Genomic DNA, 25,092 nt, shown 5'->3' on the forward strand with positions numbered 1-25,092 from the left:
GTGAAGCAATCGTGATCCTTAATGTTTAAAAATTTTACTCATACTTAAGAATGTTTAACTTCTCATAGTGAAGTAGATATTTACAAAACTTAGTTACTCTAACTAGTGTGCATTTTGCAAGGAACTTATACCCAACCTATAACTTCCTTGCAAGGATGAAGTATGCTCTACTTGATCCTAGCTTCCTTGGCATTTTGTTGAATTCCTTAGTCTATGATTGTCAAAAAATTTTAATTTTGTCAGATTGACGTGACAGACGTAAACATTTGTATCCACTTATCCAGGATATGCTAACAAATAAAAATGCCTTTAATTATACTATGTGGTACACCTGTTAGTGGAAAAACGACTCGGGCGAATCAATTAAAAGAATTTTTCGAGAAAACGCACAATAAGCATGTCGACATCGTTTCAGAAGAAGAAACAATTATAAAGCTAGGTTATGAGAAAAATTCTACCTATCTCGATTTTCAGAAAGAAAAGAGAGTTAGAGGGTATTTGAAATCTGAAGTAATACGGCTAATTAATAAGGATAACGTAGTTATATTGGACGGAAGCAATTATATCAAAGGTAATAATTTTACTTTTACAAACTCAGTATGTTAAACATATGTATAAAAAATCACTGTTGAAGAGAGAAGATTGATTTTTGTATTTTTAGTTTTCCTTACACAAATTTTCTATGTAGAATGTTTTATTGGTTGTACAGTAAAATATGTTTGTATTTTAATAAACTGTAACAATTTGTTTTATTATATTTCCCAGTGATATAAGAGTTTGAACTCTCACCCACCAAGCTGTTCAAATTACCGATGAACTGATCGGTATATATCGAACATTCATCAGGGGTTATTCAGTCTTCAAAACTATTAACATTTGTGAATGATGCACATTTTCTATCAACTGATATATTGTTACTATTTGAACTTATGATTATATTAATATACTTAATTGTTTACCAAAGACTTTTTTAACAATACAAAAGACTTTATAACTGGGAATTAACATTAAATCCACAATAAGGCTGCCTTATAGCTAAAGATATCTCTAGCAAGTAATATGGTCAATAGACTGAAATGGAAATATGATTATACTGTACTAATTCTACCAATCAATCTTTTCAGGATACCGCTATGAATTATACTGTGCATCAAAAGCTTCCAAATCAACACAATGTACTGTTTACACAATAAGAAATCACAATGATGCTTGGAAGGACAATGTATTACGAATAAATAAAAACGAAAATAATCAAGACAGTAGTGATGATAATATTAACGGTAGTAATTGTGAACCATATACAGAAGAAGTTTTTAATGCTCTCACAAAATTAAGGTAACTCTTTTTATTTTATATATTTATTCACATTACTGCTTCACTACTGCCAGTAACAATTTTATACCCAGTAACTTAATCAACAAGACATAACAATAAGAAAAAGAACTTTTTTGATGTCTAAAAAAATGTAATTGGATAAATAACATTTTATATGTTACAATGGTGGTAACCAAGTGTACAACCCATCTTAATATAAGGGGATAACCGTAGCCAATGGACGCCTGCAACACCAGAAGCATTGCTTGGGCGTTGCCGACACTAACCCCCTTACTTTTCCCCGGAGCTCTGTAGCTATCTACTTACCACAGGAACACTCATAACGACTCGAGAGCAGTTTTATTTGGCTGTGATCTTCTGCAAGGTTAAGGTACTACAGTCGGGCTGCTCTGAATTTAAGCAAGATATTTCCTGCTGTGCCTTACCTCACAATATCTTAAAAATTTTGATTTAAACCAAGCTAACATTTGTAAAATTATTCTCTTCTTTACCTTAATAGCATTCACCTAAACAATTATAAATTGTATTAATTTAATGACAGATTTGAAGAACCTAACCAGAATAACCGATGGGATAGTCCACTATTTACCGTGCAACCAGATAATGAATTAGATTTAGAAGCAGTTTACAAAGTTCTGTTTGAAAAGAAACCGCCTCCGCCCAACATGAGTACACAAAATGTAAGTACAAAAATAATATTAGATCCTTAGATATGAAATTGGTTTTTTGTATGGTCATAAAGTCGATTTTTTTTATATATAATATATTTAACTAACCATTCGAACGGCAATCACTAAAAAGTTTGAAGGCAGTTTGGACTGCCCCATTGGAGTTGAATTTTTTCCCTTGCAGAGTTATTCAAATTTAAAAAAAAAATGGTTATCTGTTGGAACAAGGTCGGTAGCAGTCTGATGTGCAATGTGTGAATTTTTTATACAACTATGACCACAAACAAGCATACGGCTCACGTTTGACAATCAATAATATGCTTTACGGTCTCTCCTTTGTGTGTTCTGCATTCTAAGCCATCAAACTTATCAATCAATCAATATTGTAGATAAATCTTTATCTAATAAGCTTGTAACTAAGAATTTTATTTCATTCCAGCCTCCCCTCAGTTCAACAAACTTTCTATATGAAATAGACAAAGTAACTCAAGCCATTTCAAAACACATTCTCGACTCGAAACAGTTAAATCTAGACACAGTGAAGTTTCCAGACTACCCAGGGTGTGAACTTGAAGTGGGTTTCATGAACACAGTCAACCCACAGAAATTATTAAGACTACGAAGGCAGTTCTTGACTTACGCTAAAATGAATCATTCAAACGAGGATGCTAACAAAATTGGAAGATATTTTATACAATATTTAAATAAAACATTAACAGATTGAAACTTTTGTTTTATTGGTATGTTAAGAAAGGAATAATCCAGGGCTGTCATTACATTGCAGGATTGTTTTGTAATAATTTTTAGCCTTGTTATGTACACACTCCACCTAGACCTAAAACACTAATTACACTATTATCCTTACTTATTAATGATTAATAATTACTGTGTTTACATTATGCTCGTAATCTTAGAATCACTGTCTGACGTTTATACTAGCGGTCTCGAAATGAGAAAACCCCGGTTCAAATCCTATGTCTTTAGATCGATTTTTTACCCTTTTTTTCTAATTACACTCGTGATTTTTTTATTGAAATAACTAGTTGTTTTTTTTTTTTGTTTTATTATGTCGGTAAGATCGAAAAATTATATTCATATTTCATCAGTATGTAATTCTTATTTAAATAAAATTTCCAAAAAAACACGATTCAAGCTCTATCTATATTCTGTCAGGTCATAAGGTGTTGAATAAAAAAAATAAAAGAAATAAACATGGCTATATTTCAAAACGTTTTCATAATCTCTTGGACAGATACATCAATATCATAATCACAGCGACTTAAATACGAATAATACTTTTACAACAATGGCTTCATGCACACAAAGAAAACAGATTTGTACTCGTGTTGCATCATAGAGTTTGGATTCTGTGCGTATTTCGTTTTAACACCGGTTTCTTCCTTCTGTAACATATAAAAACATTTTTAAACTATGCAAGATAAAACTATAACTAGGTTATTGACGCAGTCTGCAGTGACCCTGCTGTCAGGTCCGGGAGTTATGGGTTCGATTCCAACTCTCAATATGGGTGTAATATACGTATTCATCGGTATGTGTATTTACGACACGATGTTGAATGATGACGTGAATGTTGTTTATTGACAACGCGTTGGCGCAACAGTCAAAGCACTGGTTAGTGGTTGCTGCGCTGGCGGTTGCGGGTTCGATCCCCGCATATGACAAATATTTGTATTGGCCATTCATGTTTGTGCAGTCCTTGTGGGTCTCCCCACTGTGCCCAGGAGAACACGTTAAGCCGTCGGTCACTGTTGTTATCATGTACACCTGATAGCGATCGTTACTATTAGTAGGGAATATGCCAACCCGCACTGAAGCAGCGTGGTGGATTAAGATCTGATTCTTCTCCTACATAGGGAAAAAGGCCTATGCCCAGCAGTGAGATATTACAGGCTAAAGCGTGTATGTGTATTTATCGAAAAAAAAAATTGTTATATCAGTCGGCTGTTACATTAAATTGCTTATTTTAGGAATAACAAATGAAAACAGAGTTTATATATAACCTATAACTTAACCTATTATTCCATTCAATTTAGAAGACATCTCTATTTAGGCTTGGAGGACAAACAAGCATAGAGCCAACCTGATGGTAAGTGGGTACCATATGCGTACTGCCCCCCAAACCCCCCTTCCTATCACCGGACTTTAGTCTTACAACAGGTTATTAGATAAAATGCCCTAATACTGCACAAAAACAAACAAACTAATTCATTTAATTAATTATCATATTAAGTGGGAATAAGTAATTGTACATTAGATTCACCACATATTATTAGATTTTTTTTTGTAAAACTAGGACATATTTTTTATTTTTCTTTACACACTGAACACGCATTTACATGCACTTGGTGAGGTAATCTTTTACAAATAGAAATATGATTTTTTTTATTGTTTGAGATTCTTCACAGTAAAAAAATTGTATAATAAAATATTAAAAAGAACAAACTTACCAAAATCTCAAACCCAACATCCTTAATAATATCTAACAAAATGTCATACGGTGGCTCAATACTTATTTCTGTTTGCATATCACTGAAAACGAAAAAAAATTAAGTGATAACTCTACTCTACTGATAACTCTACTCTAAACAATAACAAAACTTAGTAATGAAAAAAAATGTGTTCATTTAGAATCCATAAACAATCAAACTGATTTTATATAAACCAAAACCGATTTTATAATCACTCTTTTTTCCATTAGAAAGCTGTTTGTCGCATCAGTCACATCACTGGCTGTTGCGCTTGCGGTCATTTGTATAATGTTATTGAAAACCTGGAGCAACCCGACTGAGGAAGTACCTCGACCTTACAGAAGATCACAGCTAAATAATACTGCTTACAAGCAGTGTTGTGTTCCCGTGGTAAGTAAGGTGACCAGAGCTCTCGGACAGGGTCGTGGGTAAGGTTGGCAACGCGCTTGCGATGCTTCTGATGTTATTCTATAAGCTAGGGTAAGTGGTTACACTTACCATCGGGTGGGCTGTATGCTTGTTTACCGATCTAGTGGTGTAAAAAAAGAACTAGTATGAAACAGTAATGGAGTTAAAACGGTCTCAACCTTCTTGTTTCAAGTATATGATAATGACAAAGTATCCATACATGACAACGCAGGTGTAAGTTAATTACCTGTAGTGATAAAGCAGAGGTCCCAGATTAATCCAATAACCGCCGGGACGCAGGATAGCGTATATCCTCTCTATAAACTCGATCACATTCGGAGCGCAGTCTATGAAGAAGCAAGTTGCCACACAGTGCCATTCATCTAACTCTGTATATACCTGGAAATTTAGCATATTATATTATTTTACTCAATAATAAATAGTGTGAAATATAATTTTTTTTCCAATACATGGAAGAAATTTTTTATTGAATTATAATAATAATATTCGACATTTTACAAATTAAGATTTTAAAGTGGTTATTATTTTTTAGAATTGTCGCTACCGCCGATTCGGAATGTAGATTCTGCAGAGAAGAATCGGCAATCGCAGTTACTTTTTGAAAATAATATATGAACCAAAATCGCAGTTGGGACAGACGTTTGAATTGTTTTCTATTTTTGACTATAAAACTGTTTTTTATTTAGTGTGTAATATTGTTAACAAAAAATCACCAGTTCCCATAAGCAACTTGTGGTATCTAGCGGACTTATATGCCAGGGAAGCACAGTCAATTTCGCTATTGTTAAATTACGACATTTATTTTACCAAATACTATCTTAATTTTAAGTTTTTTTTTTTTTTTTTTTTTATTAAGACAAATTTTGTCGTGACAATAATTAACACCAACCCGCCTGCCCAGCGTGGTGACTATGGGCAACACACGTGATTTCACGCCATTTTTGGCGCGAACTGGTGGAGGCCTACGTCCAGCAGTGGACTGCGATTAGTACAAAAAACGAATTATTCAAATTTATTTTGTCGTTCGAAAGATCTGCGCGCGCATATATTTTATATAGATTATTAAAAAGTCAGTAACATAAATAAGTAAATTGTAATTATTACCTTAAGAAAATCACCAGCCGCTATCGAAAAATCTGAATGTTTAGTCGCTGGCGGTACATCGGGGAAGGTTGCCGCTTGGATTTGATGCTCGCTTGTCATGTGATTCACATACTGATGTACCCAGGGGTATACTGTGTGTTTGTTAACCTGAAATAACACACCTTTTACATAAGTGTAATATAAAGAAAATGAGAAGTGTCTGTTTGATTTAAGGTAATAGGGCAAACTTATTTACAACAGTATAAATTCCGCTTTAAATATTTTACAAAACAGTAAGTTAAATACTAGCCAGAGAATATAAAACAAAAAATAAATTAAAAATTATTAGAAATAAATTATAAGTAGTTAGCCATTTAGCCGATGAACCGTTGCCTAATTAGCTAAGTTAATTAGGGTTAAATTAGCTATGCCTATCGGTTTGAGGGCACGGCGAGGGTCGTCCAGCCCATGAAGCTCGCGAGTCTCCGACTTTCTGGGCTGGATGACTAATGGTAGCAGGATCGGTGGCCAGGACCACTGGTTGCGCCACCGAGTTCATGAAGACAGGCGAAATTTTCGTTGGTTCGGGGGGATGGGATCCGTAGTCCTGCGTTGCCCGTTCCCCGCTGCGAAGACTCTGGCAGAGGCTGGCAAACTTCTTGTCGGCTGGAGCTCCGCCAGAGTCAAAGTTCTGGAACAGCGCCCACTACGGTGCTTTAAGTGCATGGGCGTTGGACACACCCGCCCGACGTGCCCATTCGCGGTCGACCGAAGCAGGCTGTGCTTCCGGTGCGGGAAGGAAGGACACATTGCCCGCAGCTGCAATGCTACGCCGTGCTGCGCAGTCTGTTCCAGCGCCGGAAAACCGGCAGCGCACATCTGGGGGGGCGAGATTGCCCCAAAGATAGGGAAAATTGTGGGGCTTAGTACAAACGCCCCCAGTAGCCAACGAGGCGCTAAGGAAGCTGCGGCCATGTCGCCGTAGCGTCCTCTTTTCGAGGCAATAGAGCGCTCTCGGTGCCCGAGAGCGCTCTACAAGCGAAGGCGGCCGCGCAGCACTTGCGGTCATACGTCGGGGCGTCATGGCGAATACTTATAGTGGTACCGTGGCGCCCCACTAGGACGACGAGGTCACCGCTGGTTTTTAGTGGGTAGTCCGGCATTGCACCTACCGCCGGGACCCCCACACTCCCGCTTCCAAGCTCGGTGGCGGGGTCAGTGCGTAAAAGCATTTTCCAGCGTAAAAAAAAAAAGCTATGCCTATCGGTTAGCTAAGAAACTAACTTAGCTAACCCTACATCTTAAATATAAATATTGAACTCACCTCATGACATTTATTCAGTATGAAGTTACTCGCAAATAACATGAATAGAGAGAATTCATTTCCCTGACACGAATAGCCCCTAGCCGCTATCTCCCACGCCAGCCTACCTAGCCCCGCGCCGGGGACTAGTACTTTGATGTACGCCCTATCACTGTTGAACAAAAACAATATTAAAAAATGTTTTATTACAAAGAAATTCAAATTTCTTAATTCGTTATTATTTTTTTTTTTTTTTTTTTTATTGAACAGAACATATTCAGGCGGAGGGAATATTTTTCCTAATGTCTGTTGTAGTGTACACTTTTGGCTACATTTTAGCGTAAAATTTATTTAATAGGCATATTATGTTGTATTATTTTCGGAAAGAAACAAACGCACACCAAGTAGCGAAAAAAAAAATACAATGTCAACGGGACACCTGCAGTTACCGATCGCGTCGTATAAGTGGCGTGTCAGGTGTAGAAGCGGAGAAAGATTGCGAGCATACTTACCTAAGCTTAGTTGGATATCGTGCTTCTAGTTCTTCTAATATAGGTTTGTAGCACTGTTCCCGCTCCGCTGCGCCGGCGTCGCTCCAGTCCCTTACTATATTCTTCAAAACGCTTTGAACCTGCAACAATATTAATATTTATCTCAGAGATCGTCATTATCATTAATAAGGTAGACAAACAAGTGTGCTTTAAACCACACGACTGAAGTAAAACTTTTTTAGCTCCATTTAAGGTATATCTTCATATCAATGTCCGTTTACCTTTTCCCGATCACACTTTTTGTAACGCTCTCGTCACGCATTCACCAGCTTACTCCCCAAGTCAAACGTGCGTATAGAAGTTTTAGTTCAAAAAACAACAAAAAAAAACAGCAAGACTACCACTACGATTTGGAAGTCATTTGTAAACATTATTAAACAAAGATTATTGCAGTTACAATCTAGTTTCTTTGCCAGAATAGCTCATGATGTTTGTCGATAGTGGTAGTAATACCATTGATCTGATATATTTAAAGTATTTTCAAATAAATTTCTAACAATGTCGACTACACTTAATATTACTGTGTTTGTCATATTCGTAACACGAAAAACGTATGTCTAAAAATGATGAAAAAATTTATAAATTTGTTGAATGAAACTCAATTTCAATTTAAATTCTATCTCTCTTCTAGGAAATGATTCCCCTTAGTGAGTATACTAACTGAGATTACACTATCCTCTATGCCATTAAATCATAGTAGTGTTTTATAGCCTACAATATTACAGAATCGTTACCCATACATATTTATCAACAGCGCTCTGCATCTCTTGAGTACACATATAAATTCTATTATACCAGATACTACTATAGCCACAATTGAATATAACAATCGTGATTTAGTGTGTGGGTCAGCAAGTGTCAATGGCACATTTTATATTAAATTTATTTAAACACTTATTCATTATTTATCTTGCTATAATCTGAACTATTGGCAATTAGAACTCAACTAGGTATCATGCGGAATGAGTCCATCAAAGTAGCTTGTCTATTTAACAATATACTTATGACTTAAATTATAAATGGGCCAGGATTTTTTTTTATGTGGAACATGATCTATAACACCTACAGAACCTCCCATTTGAAGGAACGCTGTTAGGAGTAATATACAATTGAGTATTATTTATTTTTAATGCAACTACGATATTTAACCTTATTTTTAAATATTCATTGGATAAATTGAAAATTGCTGGACTGATTTTAAAAATTCTTTTACCGGGAGAATGCTATCACTACGTGTGATGGGATATATTTTAATGGAGGAAAGTGGAACAGCCAAAATCATGTAAATCGCTTAGGCAAAGCAGTGCGTTTACTGTAGTTAGTATAAGATTATAAGATTTTTGTTACTAAATCGTAGATTGATATTATTTCTCTCGAAGGAAAATTGAACCATTTTGAAGCCCTACCAATATTATAAATGTCAATGTAAGTTTGTTTATACACTTTCACGCGAAAACTACAAAACCGATCATGAATCTTTGCACACATATTAGGTATTAGAAGTAAACATATGATACTTTTCACGAAAAAAAAATTCAATGCAAGCAATGCCGTGCGTAAGAGCTAGTTAAAAATATTAAAAAAAAGACCAACCTTTTCAACGTCATGCTGCATTTTATGTTGCTTCTGCGAGGGTACTTCACAGTTATTGTAATTACATCCAAAATTTTCCGTACCATTTGTGTTTGCATCAATACTGTGATCTACGTTCTCGAACATGGTATCAACATCTTTTATTATCAGATGAACAATAATATTGTTAGCGTCTAAACATTTTTTAAATTTGGTGAGGTAGCTTTTGTACTTCTCAAGACGACGTTGGTGATTAGGTTGGAGCATCGAGATTATCTTTTCCGATTTGTGTATCCTGTCGAGACTGCATAATCTAAAAAAATACAAATATATATTTAAAGATATTATTATATATCAATATTCTTATTGAACACAAAGATATAACAGAAGTGAAAAAATAATTGGGAATGGTCTTCTTGCGAAATGAGATAGAGAAAGGTAAAACTTCTAGATATTATTGAGATGGTAAACAAAATATACTATTAATACCTTAAAAAAATTTAAACAATTTAAAAAAAATACAAATTATTAATTAGAATGATACCAACAATAACTTGTAAATGTTTTTATCAATACTTTATTAACAATTTAAAAAAAATACAAATTATTAATTAGAATGATACCAACAATAACTTGTAAATGTTTTTATCAATACTTTATTTTTTAAAACTATGGTTTAATAAGACAATTTATCAACTAGCTTGGATTTATGTTTACTGTGTAGTATGTACATGGAATATTTATTCAAACAATGAATAAATGTTCCTACTAACATGAATTCTATGACTCAAAATATTTGTAAACTTATGGTTTAATATACTATAGTTTTAATAGAATTAGTCATAATATGTTGCATAATGATTTATAAAATTTCAACAGTAAAATGTAATGACTATAAAGTAGGGTAATAAATATATATTTAATACAAAATTTATTTCTTTTTAATATTTTAAAGTACCAATTTTCAATCATATTTTCAGTTTTCTATTATAATGTTAGTGTTATTTTTTTAGTATTTAAATTTAGAATTTCAGTTTTAAAAAATAGAACATTAAACAGCTAATAAATAGCAGACACTTTCTACCGAATGTCCTATTAAGTATGTTGTTAATAAAAAAAAAAATTAAAATAGCCTTAATATTAATAGCGAAATAGACCTTACGGCACTATGACATTAAGGGCAAAGATCCAGACGTGTACAGGACGTAAACAAAGCTTATTGTTGCAAATAAAGAGGTTAATTACATTTACTAATTTGATGCACCTTACTGTTGCTAAGTGGATTCATGTCTGCTATAACTACTTAAATTTAAGTTCAGTTATATTATATACAGCATAATATATTTAAAAAATTATGACTTATTGTAAATATTCATATGTATAAATTATATACTCACTTATAATATTTAAAAGCGTTCACAACTGCTCGAAAATGGGCGCGCTCTTTCGCTTCATCAATTTCCTCGGCTGCCGCAATGGAAGACATTGTAATAATATTTAAAGGGTATAAACTATTAAATTTATAATAAGGAAGTATAAATAGAATTCATTAAACGACTATTGTACTACTATTATTCTTCTCTTTAGCAACAAAGGAGCGGCTCCCTTGTTCTAAAGTTCCACTTTTTATGTATTTAACTATTTAGATGGAAAAACTGTCATTCTGACGTATAAGAAATATCATAATGACATTTTATCAATTATTAATTCACAGATTTCTAATATGTCTTATCTTATCTTTTCTTTAATTTAAAATAATGATTATTATATTTTTTATATCAAGCCAAATTTTTTAGAGCAACCTAAATTTTTTATATTAAAAAAGGTTTTATTTTGTTATGTAACGATGACATAATCGTAAAACGGAGTGACACGGTCAATATGTCGGCGAGTAGTAAAATGTGTTTGTCAACATTCGATCGATTTCTGTTTTAATTGCTTTTACAACGTTAATTACGCCGCGATGTGAATGAAACATTGAAACCGTTTGCAATTATTCCAACTTCGTTACTCTTGTGTTCAATTTATACATCAGATATATTCAAATAATCAAACAAATGGTACAAATATGTAATTAAATAGTTTATCAATTAATAAAATATTCATAAGAATTCACGGTCTTCGTTTTAAAGTCAGAAAAGACAGAAATAAAGTGTTTTAATGATATAAAAAGTGGTTTACAATTTCAAAAAGTGGCGCATAGTGTTGAACGATTCCGCGGAGAAAAATCAATAATATGCACTGTCGTTGCTTAGCTGCAATTAGGTTGCACTAAATTACCTATAATAATTTATAATCTCAAAATGATTTGATTTGAAATAAAAATTTAATTTATCAAAATGATGGAAGGTATTCTATCACAGAGAGTAACACCATTACTAAAATGTATGGTGCTATTTCTCTTTATATTCACCGCGAAGGTTTTAACATCGCGACCTCACGACGATTCCTCCCACGAAACCAGGAATAGTATATACCATCAAAAACCAACACACTACGTACGTACCTTTACTAAATACCACCATAGAAGAACAATTCAATGGAATAATGGCCAGGATGCAATATACTGGCCACTGACGCAAGACCAGCCGAAAATAATAGAAAAAAGAAGTGTAAATATTCTAGATTCAAATGAGTTGCTTGACGCCGTTGATGAAGAAAATCTATATCAGTTGACTTCTGCATCAGTTAAAAGTAATATAGTAACAGGTGATGAGATATCGCGAAATGTTGCGAATGATGATCAGAAGGGAGTAACTAAACAAGTTAAGAAGTACAAAATTAAACCAGCAATTATTGTAACTGATGCGCCTACTGTAATTGTTCCAACAATATCCTGCTTATATAAGATCCACAGTGTGGCTATGAGTGTAACACCCTCCTATGATGAGGATAAAAATGCGCAATTGGTGGTTGAAAATGAGATATTTGGTATAATGTAGCATTTTTTAATTTATAATTAAATCAAGTATATAATTAATAGTTAATTTTATAATAATACATATCAACATTAGAAATTACGATAAGTCTGTAGATTAAGACCCGTTAAATTATCTAAGCTCAAAATTAGACAGTTTCTCGACATAATTTCGTTACAAAAAAAATAAAAAATTACCCTAAACTATCTAACTTCAAAATGACCGGTCTTAATCTAAAGACTAACCAAAATTACTAAGAATATGATTGCTGAAATTGTAAACATAAAAATTTGTAATAAGAATTTTTTTATATATGATTTTCTGAAAAAAAAAATACTTTTTTTATCACTTCTAGGTATCTGATTTTTGAGCTTCAGGTGACAAATAAAACCTACATTGAATTTTTGCATGGAATGTAAACAATATTTATTTATTCAGACAGGCCATTAAAATAACTGGTAATGGCCTGTATCCAACATCAATGATTAGGATTGAAAAATAAATGTGTTTATTTGTCGTAAATGTATTGTAGCAATATATTTTGTGATAGGGATTTCTAAATATTTTAGTGTCATCTGCAAGATATTGCATCTACATTAAAGACAGAGTGGCAAATCAAAAGTGTAAATTATGTATAGAACCGGCCCCAATACTGGGCCCGGAATAATGCTACTAAATATAATTTCATAAAAAAAGTTGTATGAGAAATTACGATTGAGTATTTATATAACTTTTTTCGCTATCTCTGAAGTTGCCATATTAATATACTGAATTTAAACACTATGTAATTAAATTTTATTAAAACTAGTTAGTTTGACACTTCTATGTGTCATAGTGTGACAGCTTTTCTAAACAAATTATTATCTCAATTAAACTGATTAATCTACTTTGTACCTCCTCTGTTCTATTTGACATAGCCATTAATCTAATTGAATGAGTAAATGGGTAAATATAAAACAAAATGATAGCTTCAACAGCTTCAAGAATATTCAAAAGAAGAAGCAAATAAAATTAAGTATTAGTAATAGTTAGTAATTTTTATTATTTTATGCAACAATGCATGCAATATCAGAAGCATCGCAAGCACTTAGTCATCACCCCCAACCTACCCCAGGAACTCTCTCCCTTACCACAGGAACGTAACACTACTTGAAAGCAGTATTTATTGGCTGTTATCTTCTGGTTATCTTCTGTAGGATTGAAGTACTTCCCCGGTCGGGTTGTTGCAGATTTTAAGTTGGATATTTCCTGTCGAGCGCTACCTCAATAAAATACACAAAATTGTGTTATTTTCTTTATAGATGCTGGCAACTTATCAGAAACAACTCTGCCAAATGGCGATACTGTTCAAGTAGAACAGTGCACAGATCCAAAAGCATTCTGTTATACTCTTTGGCACCAAGACAATGAAGGGAATATCACTGTTATGGGACAAGGTTTGAATTCTTTCTTGTATTAATTTATATACTAGCTAACTTCTATCTAACCCAATTTGATCACAGAAAGTGAGTGAAGTCACAGCATCCAAATCCCAAACATTTGTAGAAATTTGCTACCATCTTCTAAGCAGTGTAACCGATTTTTTCTTACAAAAGTAACATAATATTTTCTTACGACAAAGCAGTGCATTGCTGTATGATTACTAGATTTACCTCTGCTACCAATTTCTATTACAGCCAATATTCGTATTTTTTGCAGGTTGTTGGCGTTCATCTCAAACAGATGGTACCAATAGTTGTGACAAATGTACAAAAGTAACTGCAAGACTGCCCGGGAGCAAATTCTGCTGTTGCACTAAAAGCTTTTGCAATGCTGACTTCAGTATGTATTTTGAATTTTCAAATTTGTTTCATTACACGCACACGAACATACGCTCACACACACACCCACGTACACGAACACATGCATGTACACGAATACATGCACGTACACGAATACATGCACGTACACGCGCATGCGCACACACACACGCGCGCGCACTCATACACACACACACACACACACACACACGCGCGCGCACACACACACACACACAGATGCGCAAACACACACGAACACACTCACAGACACACACAAACACACACATGCGCACGCACGCACACACATGCGCGCACGCACACACATGCGCGCACGCACACACAAACACACACACAAACACAAACACACACACACAAACACTCACACACACACGCAAACACTCACACACACACACACACAAACACAAACACTCACACACAAACACACACACACAAACACACACACACACACACACACGCGCACACACACACACACACACACATAGAAAGAGAGAGAGACGCACGAACGCACGCGCGCGCGCATATACACATATTCAGACTGATATACTTTCTATTGAATCTTAGTTAATGTTATATGACTTTCAAATTTTCAACAGCGTCGCTCAGAGAAGAAACAGCGGTTACGATAAAAGCTGAGTCAACAATGGAAAGCGCAACTCATCCAAACTATTCAAACATCGTAGCATCTGCCATCATAGCTTTAGTAGCAGTTTTGTTAATGGCTATTGTGTTTAGGAAGATGTACTGTAAACGAATGGAGTTGGACAAGGACGATCTTAGCAATGGAGTTGATATAGAGAAAGGTTAATATGTTTTATTGATATTAGCAAGAATTTACAACTGTCCTGTTGTTGGTGCCTTTAACAACGTTCGCATTCTTGATTTACTCTTGGTTAATAACATTGTTTTCATATAAATGATTGTAATAGTGTACTGCCACACACCTCTAGAAATGGGTTAGGGTTATACAATATATAGAAATTTTCTTATGATGGTACAAAAAAAATTTGTATAAAAAAGTCAAGGAACTAATTTGGTTTCGGACCTGTGACTGTCAAGTATCTACCCATATGTAGATCCACTTGTACATTTTAAATCTATCTAGTTTTAATTATATATATCTGTTCTCAGGAGATGTAATGGGCACTGGACCTGATGCACTGGCGACTGGATTGCTGTGTGTTGATAACTTAACCCTGATCGAACATATAGGTAAGCTTATCTAACTAAACTGCAACCAAAATGTACTATTGTAGTTAATTTACTAAATAAACTTAGATTTTTTGAAAATCCAAAACTAAAGCAAAATAATCTTGAAAACTAAGGCAATTAATAGGACCAGCAGTTTTTTAAAAAATGAATAGTTGTTTTATTTATAGATTATCTTCTGAGTAATAAATTTTCGTACTTGGCCTTTTGAAATGACCTAAATGTACTATCGCTAAGTTCACCTGTGCAACCTAATTAGAGCTAAAAATACACCAAGAGTAGGTTATTTTTACTAAAGTAATAATAATAATAATAATACTCTTTATTGTACACCATTAAAAGAAACAACAGAGAAAAAAAAAACATAAAATGAAAGATGTACAAAGGCGGTCTTATCGCTGAAAGAGCGAAGTAGTGTTGAACATGTGATAATTTAGTTCTTCTGACATCAATGGCAATATAGTTTCACCAATTTGTGTAAAATAAAATAAAAAATCATTGTATAAAAGTAGAAACTAAAATACAGGTTTTTTTTATTTATGTTTACATTCATTAGTGTCACGGTATGCAATGAAGCAATAAATTTTAGAGATTTGGACCAGCTATATAATATTTTAGTTAGCTCTCTAAGATTTGTGTTGTACATAATCTAATGCTTATGAGAATTTGCACAGTTTCAACCAATGATAACATAGAAGCTAATCTATTTATAATGGTATATAATTAAGCCTAGTTATAAAGGCGGTTCAGAAATTATTATACAGTGATAGTACCAGTAATGTAATGAAAAATTTTGCAGGTCAAATTAAATCTAGTAAGCTGTAACACTTGTTTTTATTGAATATGTTGTGATATGAACAAATCTAATAAAACAAATCGTTTTTGAATATAGGAACTAGAGTTTTTTTTTTTTTTTTTTTTTATAAGTTTGGTACACAGTTTGTATTTTAATGTCGCTTTTGTAATAATTACGATGAATTATTAGACACAGGCCTCAGCAAGAGGCTAGTTGGAGTAGAAAATTGGGTGGAGGCAGAGAGATTGCGATTTGATACAATTTTCCTCTGCCTCCGTACCAATGATGATAATGATGAGGGATGTTGATTGTTGCTTTCGCTGACATGAGCAGGGTGTCAGTTTATATTAAAGATTTCTGAGGTGTCTGCTCCTGTCAACATGTTTGTACAAATAATTAGCCGCATATTTACAATTAAATAGACAAAGGTATAAAGGAACTAGAGTTAGGTGCGCAGCCTGCGCGTTTGTTGTTTATTTTTAAAAAATGAAACTCTTATCTGGTAATGTAAGTCATCGTTTTATCAGGTCAAGGCAAATTCGGGTCGGTATGGCGCGGTAGTCTAGCGGGAACCCCCGTGGCTGTCAAGTTGTATTCCTCACCTTCCGCCTGGCATAAGGAAGCCTCCGTGTACGCTATACCACATCTGGCGCATCCGAATATACTACGTTATTATGGTATGTATATAGTTGCTATTAAAGATACAAGATTATAAAATTATCACTGAGTTTAATAAACATATCTTTTAAGTATGTAATTGACTATATGAAGTAATCGTCTTGCCAGTAAATTTCCTGTGGACTAATAGATTATTTTTTACTGTTCACGTTTTTTCATGACACTGCATGAAAAAAGTAAAAAAAAATAAAACTTGTGCGGAGTGTTTGTGTGTGTGTGTGTGTGTGTGTGTGTGTGTGTGTGTGTGAGTGAGTGAGAGATAGAGAATGTGTGTGTGAGATAGAGAATGTATGTGTGAGATAGAGAATGTGTGTGTGAGATAGAGAATGTGTGTGTGAGATAGAAAAAGTGTGTGAGAGAGCGAGAGAGTGTGTGTGTGTGCGCGTGTGCGTGTGCGTGTCCGAGTCCGTGTGCGTGTGCGTGTGCGTGTGCGTGTGCGCGTGCGCATGCGTGCGTGCGTGCGTGCGTGCGTGCGTGCGTGCGTGCGTGCGTGTGTGCGTGCGTGTCTCTCTCTCTCTCTCTCTCTCTCTCTCTCTCTCTCTCTCTCTCTCTCTCTCTCTCTCTCTCTCTCTCTCTCTCTGAGATCTGTGGTGACAGCCGTGTCACGTTGATGGGCCGGTCTAGTGGAGGTAGGTTTAGTGTGGACGTGTCTATGACTAGTATATGTATGTGCAGGTAGTGACAGCCGTGCGTCGCTGACGGGAGGTGGAGCGCGCTCGCAGCTAGTGGTGCTGGAGCTGTGCTGCGAGTCCCTGCGACGGCGATTACAACGCGCTCCTCTGTCGTGGCTAGAGTTCGCTCGCCTGGCTCACGGGCTAGCGGCGGCGCTGGCTCACCTCCACTCGCCCGCGCCTCGCAAGCCGTGCGTGGTTCACCGTGACGTGAACAGCGGAAACGTGCTCGTGGCTCCCGATGGTTCAGCTCGCCTGGCGGATCTGGGATTAGCTCAGCCGTTGATGCCGCGTCGGGACCACACTGCGCCTAGCCGGATCACAGAGGTGAGTGCTCTATACAACTTGTGTCAACTTTATGTATACAGAGAAACGTTAGATCTGTGTTCTTTTTACCGTCTGTATAATGATTCCACGCCACTTAGAATCCTGAGTTGCGTCCGATATACTTTCACGCCTTTTCTGCACAACTACGTTCAAGTTGTGAAATAACCTTAGGCTTACTTAAGTTTTTAGTTAGAGTTTTCAAACGTCTAATATATTGTACATATACTGGATACCTATTCGGAAACAGATTCATCAATGAAGTAGACTGTGAGACACTTACAGTGGAGTGTAGTGTGGGTTGTACGTTGCAGGCGGGCACGCTGCGCTACCTGTCGCCTGAGGCGCTGGAGGGCGCGCTGGACCTGAGCGGCGCGCGCGCGGCCCTCTGCGCCGTGGACGTGTTCGCGCTGGCGCTGGTGCTGTGGGAGATGCTGTGGCGCTGCAGCGGGGCGCACGCGCGCGTGCCGCCCTACGCGCCGCCCTACCACCACCACGGCCTGCCGCCGCGCCCCACGCTCGCGCAGATGCAGGTGAGTGTACCGCCACCGCCACCGCCACGTGTCGGTGCTGTGGGAGATGCTGTGGCGCTGCAGCGGGGCGCACGCGCGCGTGCCGCCCTACGCGCCGCCCTACCACCACCACGGCCTGCCGCCGCGCCCCACGCTCGCGCAGATGCAGGTGAGTGTACCGCCACCGCCACCGCCACGTGTCGGTGCTGTGGGAGATGCTGTGGCGCTGCAGCGGGGCGCACGCGCGCGTGCCGCCCTACGCGCCGCCCTACCACCACCACGGCCTGCCGCCGCGCCCCACGCTCGCGCAGATGCAGGTGAGTGTACCGCCACCGCCACCGCCACGTGTCGGTGCTGTGGGAGATGCTGCGGCGCCCTACCACCACCACGGCCTGCCGCCGCGCCCCACGCTCGCGCAGATGCAGGTGAGTGTACCGCCACCGCCACCGCCACGTGTCGGTGCTGTGGGAGATGCTGTGGCGCTGCAGCGGGGCGCACGCGCGCGTGCCGCCCTACGCGCCGCCCTACCACCACCACGGCCTGCCGCCGCGCCCCACGCTCGCGCAGATGCAGGTGAGTGTACCGCCACCGCCACCGCCACGTGTCGGTGCTGTGGGAGATGCTGCGGCGCCGCAGCGGTCATCTAGTATTGATATAAATTATCGCCGGATCATCTAGTATTGATATAAATTGTTAATAGTTAGGTTTCCTTGTGCTGTGTGGCTACGGCATTAAAGAATGTAGCCACCCCCGTCTCTACCCATGGATGTCGTAAGAGGCGACTAAGGGATAACACAGCTCCACAGCCACCTTGAAGCTTATAAAGCCGACCGATGACGACATAACCATCCAACTGCTGGCTTTAAAATACACAGGCCGAAGACGTCCAGCAGCGTCTTCGGTGCGACAAAGCCAGCCCTGCGGTCACCAACCCGCCTGCCCAGCGTGGTGACCATAGGCAACACAAAAGAAGGAAGGTAACGATCTCCTCAGTGACCGGCAATACGGTTTCCGCCAGCACCGTTCGACTGGGGACCTTCTGGTGTATGCCACACATATATGGAGTGAGGCCATTGACAAACACGGCGAAGCACTTGCCGTGTCTCTCGATATCTCGAAGGCCTTTGACAGGGTTTGGCACGCGAGCCTTATAAGCAAGCTTCCTTCATATGGTATTCCACCTGGCCTTTGCACTTGGATTTCTGACTTCCTGAGCGAACGTTCAATACAAGTTGTCCTTGACGGGTACTCGTCGGACCAAAAGGCTATCGACGCCGGTGTTTCTCAGGGATCAGTCTTGTCCGCTACCCTCTTCCTGCTGCATATTAACGATCTGCTCGTCGCCGGTACCTTTAGGTATGCTGACGACAGCACAGTGACGGACAGATACTTTTCGAGTGCAAGGGCTAGTAAGGATGTTATCCAGTCTTGTCGAGAGGATATGGTCAGCCGCTTGAACATCGCCCTCCAGGCAGTCTCCGAATGGGGCGATGCCAATCTGGTCACGTTCAACGCTACAAAAACACAGGCGTGTGTGTTCTCCTCTAAACGGAGCCCTTTACACCTGGCTCCGACTTTCCGGGATGTTTCTGTGGAAATTTCCAACTCCCTACAGCTCCTCGGTGTAGAGCTATCGTCCAATCTGAACTTTGGGCAACACATCGAGTCCAAAGCAAAAACTGCAGCAAAAAAACTAGGTATTCTCTCTAAGGTCAGGCGTTACTTCACTCCAGAACAGCTGCTTCAACTATATCAAGCACAAGTTCGGTCTTGTATGGAGTATTGCTGCCATCTTTGGGATGGATCCGCCAAATACCAATTGGCAACTTTGGACTCGGTGGAAAAACGAGGTAAGAAACTCATAGGTGACCCTACTCTGACAGACACCAAGTTGCAGAGTCTCGATCATCGGCGTAGGGTAGCTCGTCTGTCGATGTTCTACAGAATATATTTCGGTGAGTGTGCGAAGGAATTGCACGATCTAATTCCCCCAACAACCTTTCGCCATCGGGACACTAGGCGCGGTCGATCGTTCCATCCTTATGTCATCGATATGCCACCTACGCGCACAAAACGCTTTGGCACTACTTTCCTGATGCGCACAGCTAAGGAATGGAACTCGTTGCCCGCGTCTGTGTTTCCCGAACGATACAATCTGGGTGCCTTCAAGGCCAGAGTGAATAGGCTGTTATTAGACAGGCATGTTCCACCTTCGACCGCATCGTCACTTAACATCAGGTGAGATTGTGGTCAAATGGCCTGCCTAAAAGAGTTCACGCCATTTTTGTCGCGAACTTGTGGAGGCTTATGTTCAGCAGTAGACTAAAAAACAAAAACAGGTTGAACGCTTTGGTGCCATAGTTTTAAGTCATGGACCGTCAATTCATAATTTTGAGAGCTGTATGAAGCCCCAACTTCTAAATGCTTTCGTCCCTTAATAAAGTCTTCGCGCCTTACGAGGAGAAAGACGAAAAACATACCAATCGTTACTATTATTCCCAACAGAATCTAGTCTCCCGCAACAAAGCCCGGCCACCGCTACCGAAAGGGCCGGTACCTGATGCCAGAGCGCTCAAGATAGCTTCGGACACTTGTGACGAATGCTGGGATCATGACGCTGAAGCACGGTAAGGGACTTTTATTTATGGTAATAACAAAAAGAGGGAGGCTAACAAGCGTACGGCCCAATGATGGTAAGCAGTTACTGTAGCCTATAGACGCCTGCAACATCAGAAGCATGGCGGGTACGTTGCCGACCCTGCCCCCGAACCTCTCTATGAGCTTTGGCTACAGTCACTCACAACAATACACACAATAGAGCAGCGTTATTTAGCTGTGATCTTCTTTAAGGTTAAGGCACTTTCCCAGTCGGTCTGCTCCTGATTTTGAGCAGGATATATCCAGATGTGCCCTATCTCCATAATATTAAAACCTCCGATAAAGTCTAAAATCATGCTGCAAAACTAATTTTTATTTGTTTGAATCAACAGCCTAACCGCTGTGTGTGTGGAAGAACGAATGGCTGAACTTAAATTGATGTTGCAAGCTCAAGGACCCGTGATACACGATAACAATTTGCATCCCCACCCTCCTGGCAAGTATTTGGACTTACTTTATATTTAAATAATTGTGTTTGCTCGCAAACGAAAAATAAAACCGACTCCAATTACATCGACGAGTAATACAACGTAGATCACCGAAAAAATAGTCAAGTAAATATGCGTCATCAAAGATTACTCAAAAAGTAGATATCAGATCTCGATAAAATTTCAATGTAACCACATGATAAACATCAGCTTTCGATAAAATTAAAATTTATCAAAATCGGTACACCTAGTAAAAAGTTATTGTGGATTTTCGAGAGTTTCCCTCGATTTCTCTGAGATCCCATCATCAGATCCTGGTTTTCATCATGGTACCAAACTAGGGACATCCCCTTTCCAACAAAAAAAGAATTATCAAAATCGGTACATCCAGTAAAAAGTTATGCGGTATAATACAACGTAGGTCGACGAAAAAAGCGTCAAGTAAAAACGCATTATTAGATATAACTCGAATAGTAGTTGTTAGATCTCAAATAAATTTAAATGGGACCAAATGACACACACCACCTTTCGATCAAAAGAAAATTTGTCGAAATCGCTCCACCCAGTCAAAAGTTCTGATGTAACATACAATAAAAAAAAACAGTCGAATTGAGAACCTCCTCCTTTTTTGGAAGTCGGTTAAAAATGCAGGTTTATTATATTATTATTAGGATTATTATATTATTATTAGGTTATTTATATTAGAATACGCAAATTAATTATACTTATTTGGAATAATCTTTTCTATACTTTCAATAAAATTATTAGGGAATAAAAAAGAAATCCACAAGTCTGAGCCCTACACGAAATTTTATCACCTATAAACCGCAGGGCTGTGGTTTATATCAGCATTATATCTAACTAATTTATGTATAGGAAAATTGTTTGTTTTCTGTATATTCAAACATTGTTATATATTAAATTTGTTTTAATTACACGCAGCCACAACGGAAGCCCCCGTCCCATCACCAATAGAATCAGACAAGAACTCTAATTGTATGGTCCGAAACGGTGACGTCACTACACCCCTCTTATACCCCGACCCACATATAGGCAGAAACACCTGTATCGAACGCAATACAAACACAAATACAGAAACACATACCGTCGAACTCATACATAAAAGTCTCAAAGACATAACCGTACAAGAACAGAGACAGACAAATGTAGAGGAAAATTGTCTATCTGTAGCTAGAGGATCTCACATTAGAGTTCAGACTCGAGAAAATTCGGATAGGCTTAACGAAATAAGGTCTTACCAACGGCCATTAGAATACGTTCCAAATGATGTCAGTTCCCACGACATAGACAGAGGTCCTAAAGAAACAAATCTTCTCCAGAATCATAAGGAAAAACAGAAATGGGGTATACGAAAGTTCTTCGAGAAAAAACTAAGCAAGCCAAAAGAAACCGAAGTTAAATTAGATTCGAGTAATGCAGTCCAAAATGCCAAAGTCAGAACATCAGTTATCGACAAACCCAGTAATATAACATTCGATAGACCTTCGAATTTAGTTCTAAGCAATGACAGAACTTTCAACTTCGAGGGACCCTGTACTCTATCACCCCCGAACAAAACTCTGTCACCTACTATGATAATGGAGTCCACAATGAACACAGATAAAATGTTTAAAGAACTGCCTTCACGTGATGATAACGACAGGAACCAAATTTTCGCAGTCATCGTACCAAAAGTTATACCAGATTTGAATCACAGCAAAACGTCAAAAGGTAGCTCAGAAAGTTTAAAGCGTTCAGTTCGTACATCAATGTCCTCTCAAAGTATCAAAGCGGGTAATTCGGAATCCGAGGATTCGACGATAAAGAAGCGATTGAGTTGCGATAATAGAATCATTACGAATTCAAACAGCGGACGATCGTCTCGAGCTAGTATCAATTTAGAACTTCAATACATTGATAACAATCACGAAAATTTCAACCCTGAAAGTCCATTCGATCTTAATTCAGACTGTTCTAGTAGTGAGGACGAACACCTAATGCTTCTATCCGAGAACGGTGGATCCAAAATAACAATGCAAACAATCCCTCGCATCGACGATAAAAAGAAAAGCGATGTATTAAAAGAGGCGAGTCAAGCTAAAACTGATTTCGGTTTCAATAAATATCATAATAAATATGCGAACTTTGACAACGAATTCAGCGATCCCAACGATAAAGAAAATTTAGTAAACGGTTATAGCGGGGACAATCCTGTCTACTTGGCAGCTTTGAACGGAGAAATAGATGCTACAGACTTGAAACTGATACCTTCGAGTAGTTCTGAGGAAAAATGCCCAAAATCTCCGAAACCGTCTTTGAAATCTTTATCTATAAAGCGACAACATTCTTTAGAACAAGTTAGCGATATATTCTCGTCATCGAGTGATGTTAATTTACAAAATCCTGCTGGAAGGGTCAAGACACCTGGTGATTTACCCGTAGCTGTTAGAAAAGCCAGGCGAGATAGAGCTCTGCAAAAGGGCAGAGCAAGTGAATGTAATAGATTGAGCTTGTATGACGATAGAATGATGTTTGGCAACAGTTTGTGAATCTAATGGTATAGTTATTGTGATATTATTGTCTTTTGAATTAAATTTCTGAAGCGGTTGATTTCGTGAAGAAAAACCGGAATTATACTAATTAATTATTTTTATCGGTAAGCGAATGTTTTATTAAACTATAAATGTTTATAAACTTAAGTTAATGTCTAAGCTTTTGATGGTTTTTATCGCGAGAAAAATTCAGAATCTCTAATTTAAGAATATATTTTCTTTAATTGTCCTTAAGTAAGGTTCGTCAAATATTTTACGCTAACATTTTTAACTAAAATTGCTCTAATACTAAAATGTTCTGAACACATCTGGACAAAATAAAATTACCTTAAAAGGGTACAAAACCTTTTTAAAAAAAAGCTTAAAATGTTTTTAACTTAAGAATAAATTATTACCTCCTGTCGAATAATTGTGTAAAATCTCAAAAATATTTTCATTGAACAAAATTAAATAGAGTATTATGGTATTATATTATTTTTTTTTTTTTTTTTTTCATAAAGGTTATTCTTTAAACCGAATCCAACCGCATACTTCCATCGTCGTGTCATTTTCACTGCATTTAATTGTGTAGAATAGGCTTTATTATGTTCGTCTTAGCTTCATTATTTATAGCGGATCATTTCTAGTATTATAATAAGACAAGTAGAACGAAATTGACGATTACTTATTTATTATTGTTTATAAGTAAAAACAATTTTTTTTTAATGTAAAAAAAAAATTGATGTACAAAGTAAAAATGTCTGGCATCGACTACTTCTTACAGGTATCGTTGCCTAAAAATTATCAAATTTGTTCTACTTGTCTGTGGTCTAAGTATACGTAGCTGTAGATTTGTCACAGATTAAAAAGTAAGGAAAATTTAGAGAGTAAATGTTACCTTACGTAAAAAAATATCGTGTTGAAATATAATAATTTTACTCTTCACATTAAATTCAAGTTTGGCTTCACTTTTATCTATTTAAACTATAGAAATAGATACAGAAATGTTGTCTGTTAAATTATCGTTTTTGAAATTCTAATAATCAAATATTTAATAACTTAACAGTATTTATATGGCAACTATTTAAATTTAGCTACTAATTCATCGAAATACTTTAAC

The 25,092-nt window shown here is 37.3% G+C and overlaps 3 protein-coding genes across 3 annotated transcripts; 2 read left to right on the forward strand and 1 right to left on the reverse strand.

The window, feature by feature from the left end:
• Nucleotides 1-241: 241 nt before the first annotated feature.
• LOC123667824 (protein KTI12 homolog) lies at nucleotides 242-2,729 on the forward strand. The gene is made up of 4 exons (XM_045601664.1): nucleotides 242-571; nucleotides 1,125-1,335; nucleotides 1,877-2,015; nucleotides 2,443-2,729. The coding sequence occupies exons 1-4, from the start codon at nucleotides 304-306 to the stop codon at nucleotides 2,725-2,727; spliced, it is 903 nt and encodes a 300-aa protein (XP_045457620.1). The 5' UTR covers nucleotides 242-303; the 3' UTR covers nucleotides 2,728-2,729.
• Nucleotides 2,730-3,203: 474 nt separating this feature from the next.
• On the reverse strand, nucleotides 3,204-10,931 carry LOC123667823 (carnosine N-methyltransferase). The gene is made up of 8 exons (XM_045601663.1): nucleotides 10,828-10,931; nucleotides 9,452-9,743; nucleotides 7,820-7,938; nucleotides 7,329-7,479; nucleotides 6,026-6,172; nucleotides 5,148-5,299; nucleotides 4,472-4,553; nucleotides 3,204-3,406 (listed from the first exon to the last, which is right to left on the reverse strand). The coding sequence occupies exons 1-8, from the start codon at nucleotides 10,914-10,916 to the stop codon at nucleotides 3,302-3,304; spliced, it is 1,137 nt and encodes a 378-aa protein (XP_045457619.1). The 5' UTR covers nucleotides 10,917-10,931; the 3' UTR covers nucleotides 3,204-3,301.
• A 372-nt stretch (nucleotides 10,932-11,303) lies between these two features.
• On the forward strand, nucleotides 11,304-24,462 carry LOC123667858 (probable serine/threonine-protein kinase DDB_G0278901). Its single transcript, XM_045601692.1, has 12 exons — nucleotides 11,304-12,361; nucleotides 13,650-13,784; nucleotides 14,047-14,169; nucleotides 14,762-14,968; nucleotides 15,297-15,377; nucleotides 16,698-16,847; nucleotides 17,524-17,846; nucleotides 18,158-18,376; nucleotides 20,861-20,982; nucleotides 21,346-21,449; nucleotides 22,396-23,663; nucleotides 23,727-24,462. The coding sequence occupies exons 1-12, from the start codon at nucleotides 11,770-11,772 to the stop codon at nucleotides 23,988-23,990; spliced, it is 3,588 nt and encodes a 1,195-aa protein (XP_045457648.1). The 5' UTR covers nucleotides 11,304-11,769; the 3' UTR covers nucleotides 23,991-24,462.
• Nucleotides 24,463-25,092: the final 630 nt, after the last annotated feature.

Source organism: Melitaea cinxia, chromosome 29 (assembly GCF_905220565.1).
Source record: "Melitaea cinxia chromosome 29, ilMelCinx1.1, whole genome shotgun sequence".
Lineage (NCBI taxonomy): Eukaryota > Metazoa > Arthropoda > Insecta > Lepidoptera > Nymphalidae > Melitaea > Melitaea cinxia.

Excerpts from the sequence above, each read along its gene's own strand:
- LOC123667823 (XM_045601663.1), bottom strand. The coding sequence starts at position 10,916 with ATGTCTTCCATTGCGGCAGCCGAGGAAATTGATGAAGCGAAAGAGCGC. Across the intron at positions 9,744-10,827 it reads AACGCTTTTAAATATTATAA|ATTATGCAGTCTCGACAGGA; the intron begins GTGAGTATATAA and ends GTATTTTTTTAG. Across the intron at positions 6,173-7,328 it reads TACTGAATAAATGTCATGAG|GTTAACAAACACACAGTATA; the intron begins GTGAGTTCAATA and ends GTGTTATTTCAG.
- LOC123667858 (XM_045601692.1), top strand. The coding sequence starts at position 11,770 with ATGATGGAAGGTATTCTATCACAGAGAGTAACACCATTACTAAAATGT. Across the intron at positions 18,377-20,860 it reads CCACGCTCGCGCAGATGCAG|AATCTAGTCTCCCGCAACAA; the intron begins GTGAGTGTACCG and ends TATTCCCAACAG. Across the intron at positions 23,664-23,726 it reads GGGACAATCCTGTCTACTTG|GAAAAATGCCCAAAATCTCC; the intron begins GCAGCTTTGAAC and ends AGTAGTTCTGAG.
- LOC123667824 (XM_045601664.1), top strand. The coding sequence starts at position 304 with ATGCCTTTAATTATACTATGTGGTACACCTGTTAGTGGAAAAACGACT. Across the intron at positions 572-1,124 it reads CGGAAGCAATTATATCAAAG|GATACCGCTATGAATTATAC; the intron begins GTAATAATTTTA and ends CAATCTTTTCAG. Across the intron at positions 2,016-2,442 it reads CCAACATGAGTACACAAAAT|CCTCCCCTCAGTTCAACAAA; the intron begins GTAAGTACAAAA and ends ATTTCATTCCAG.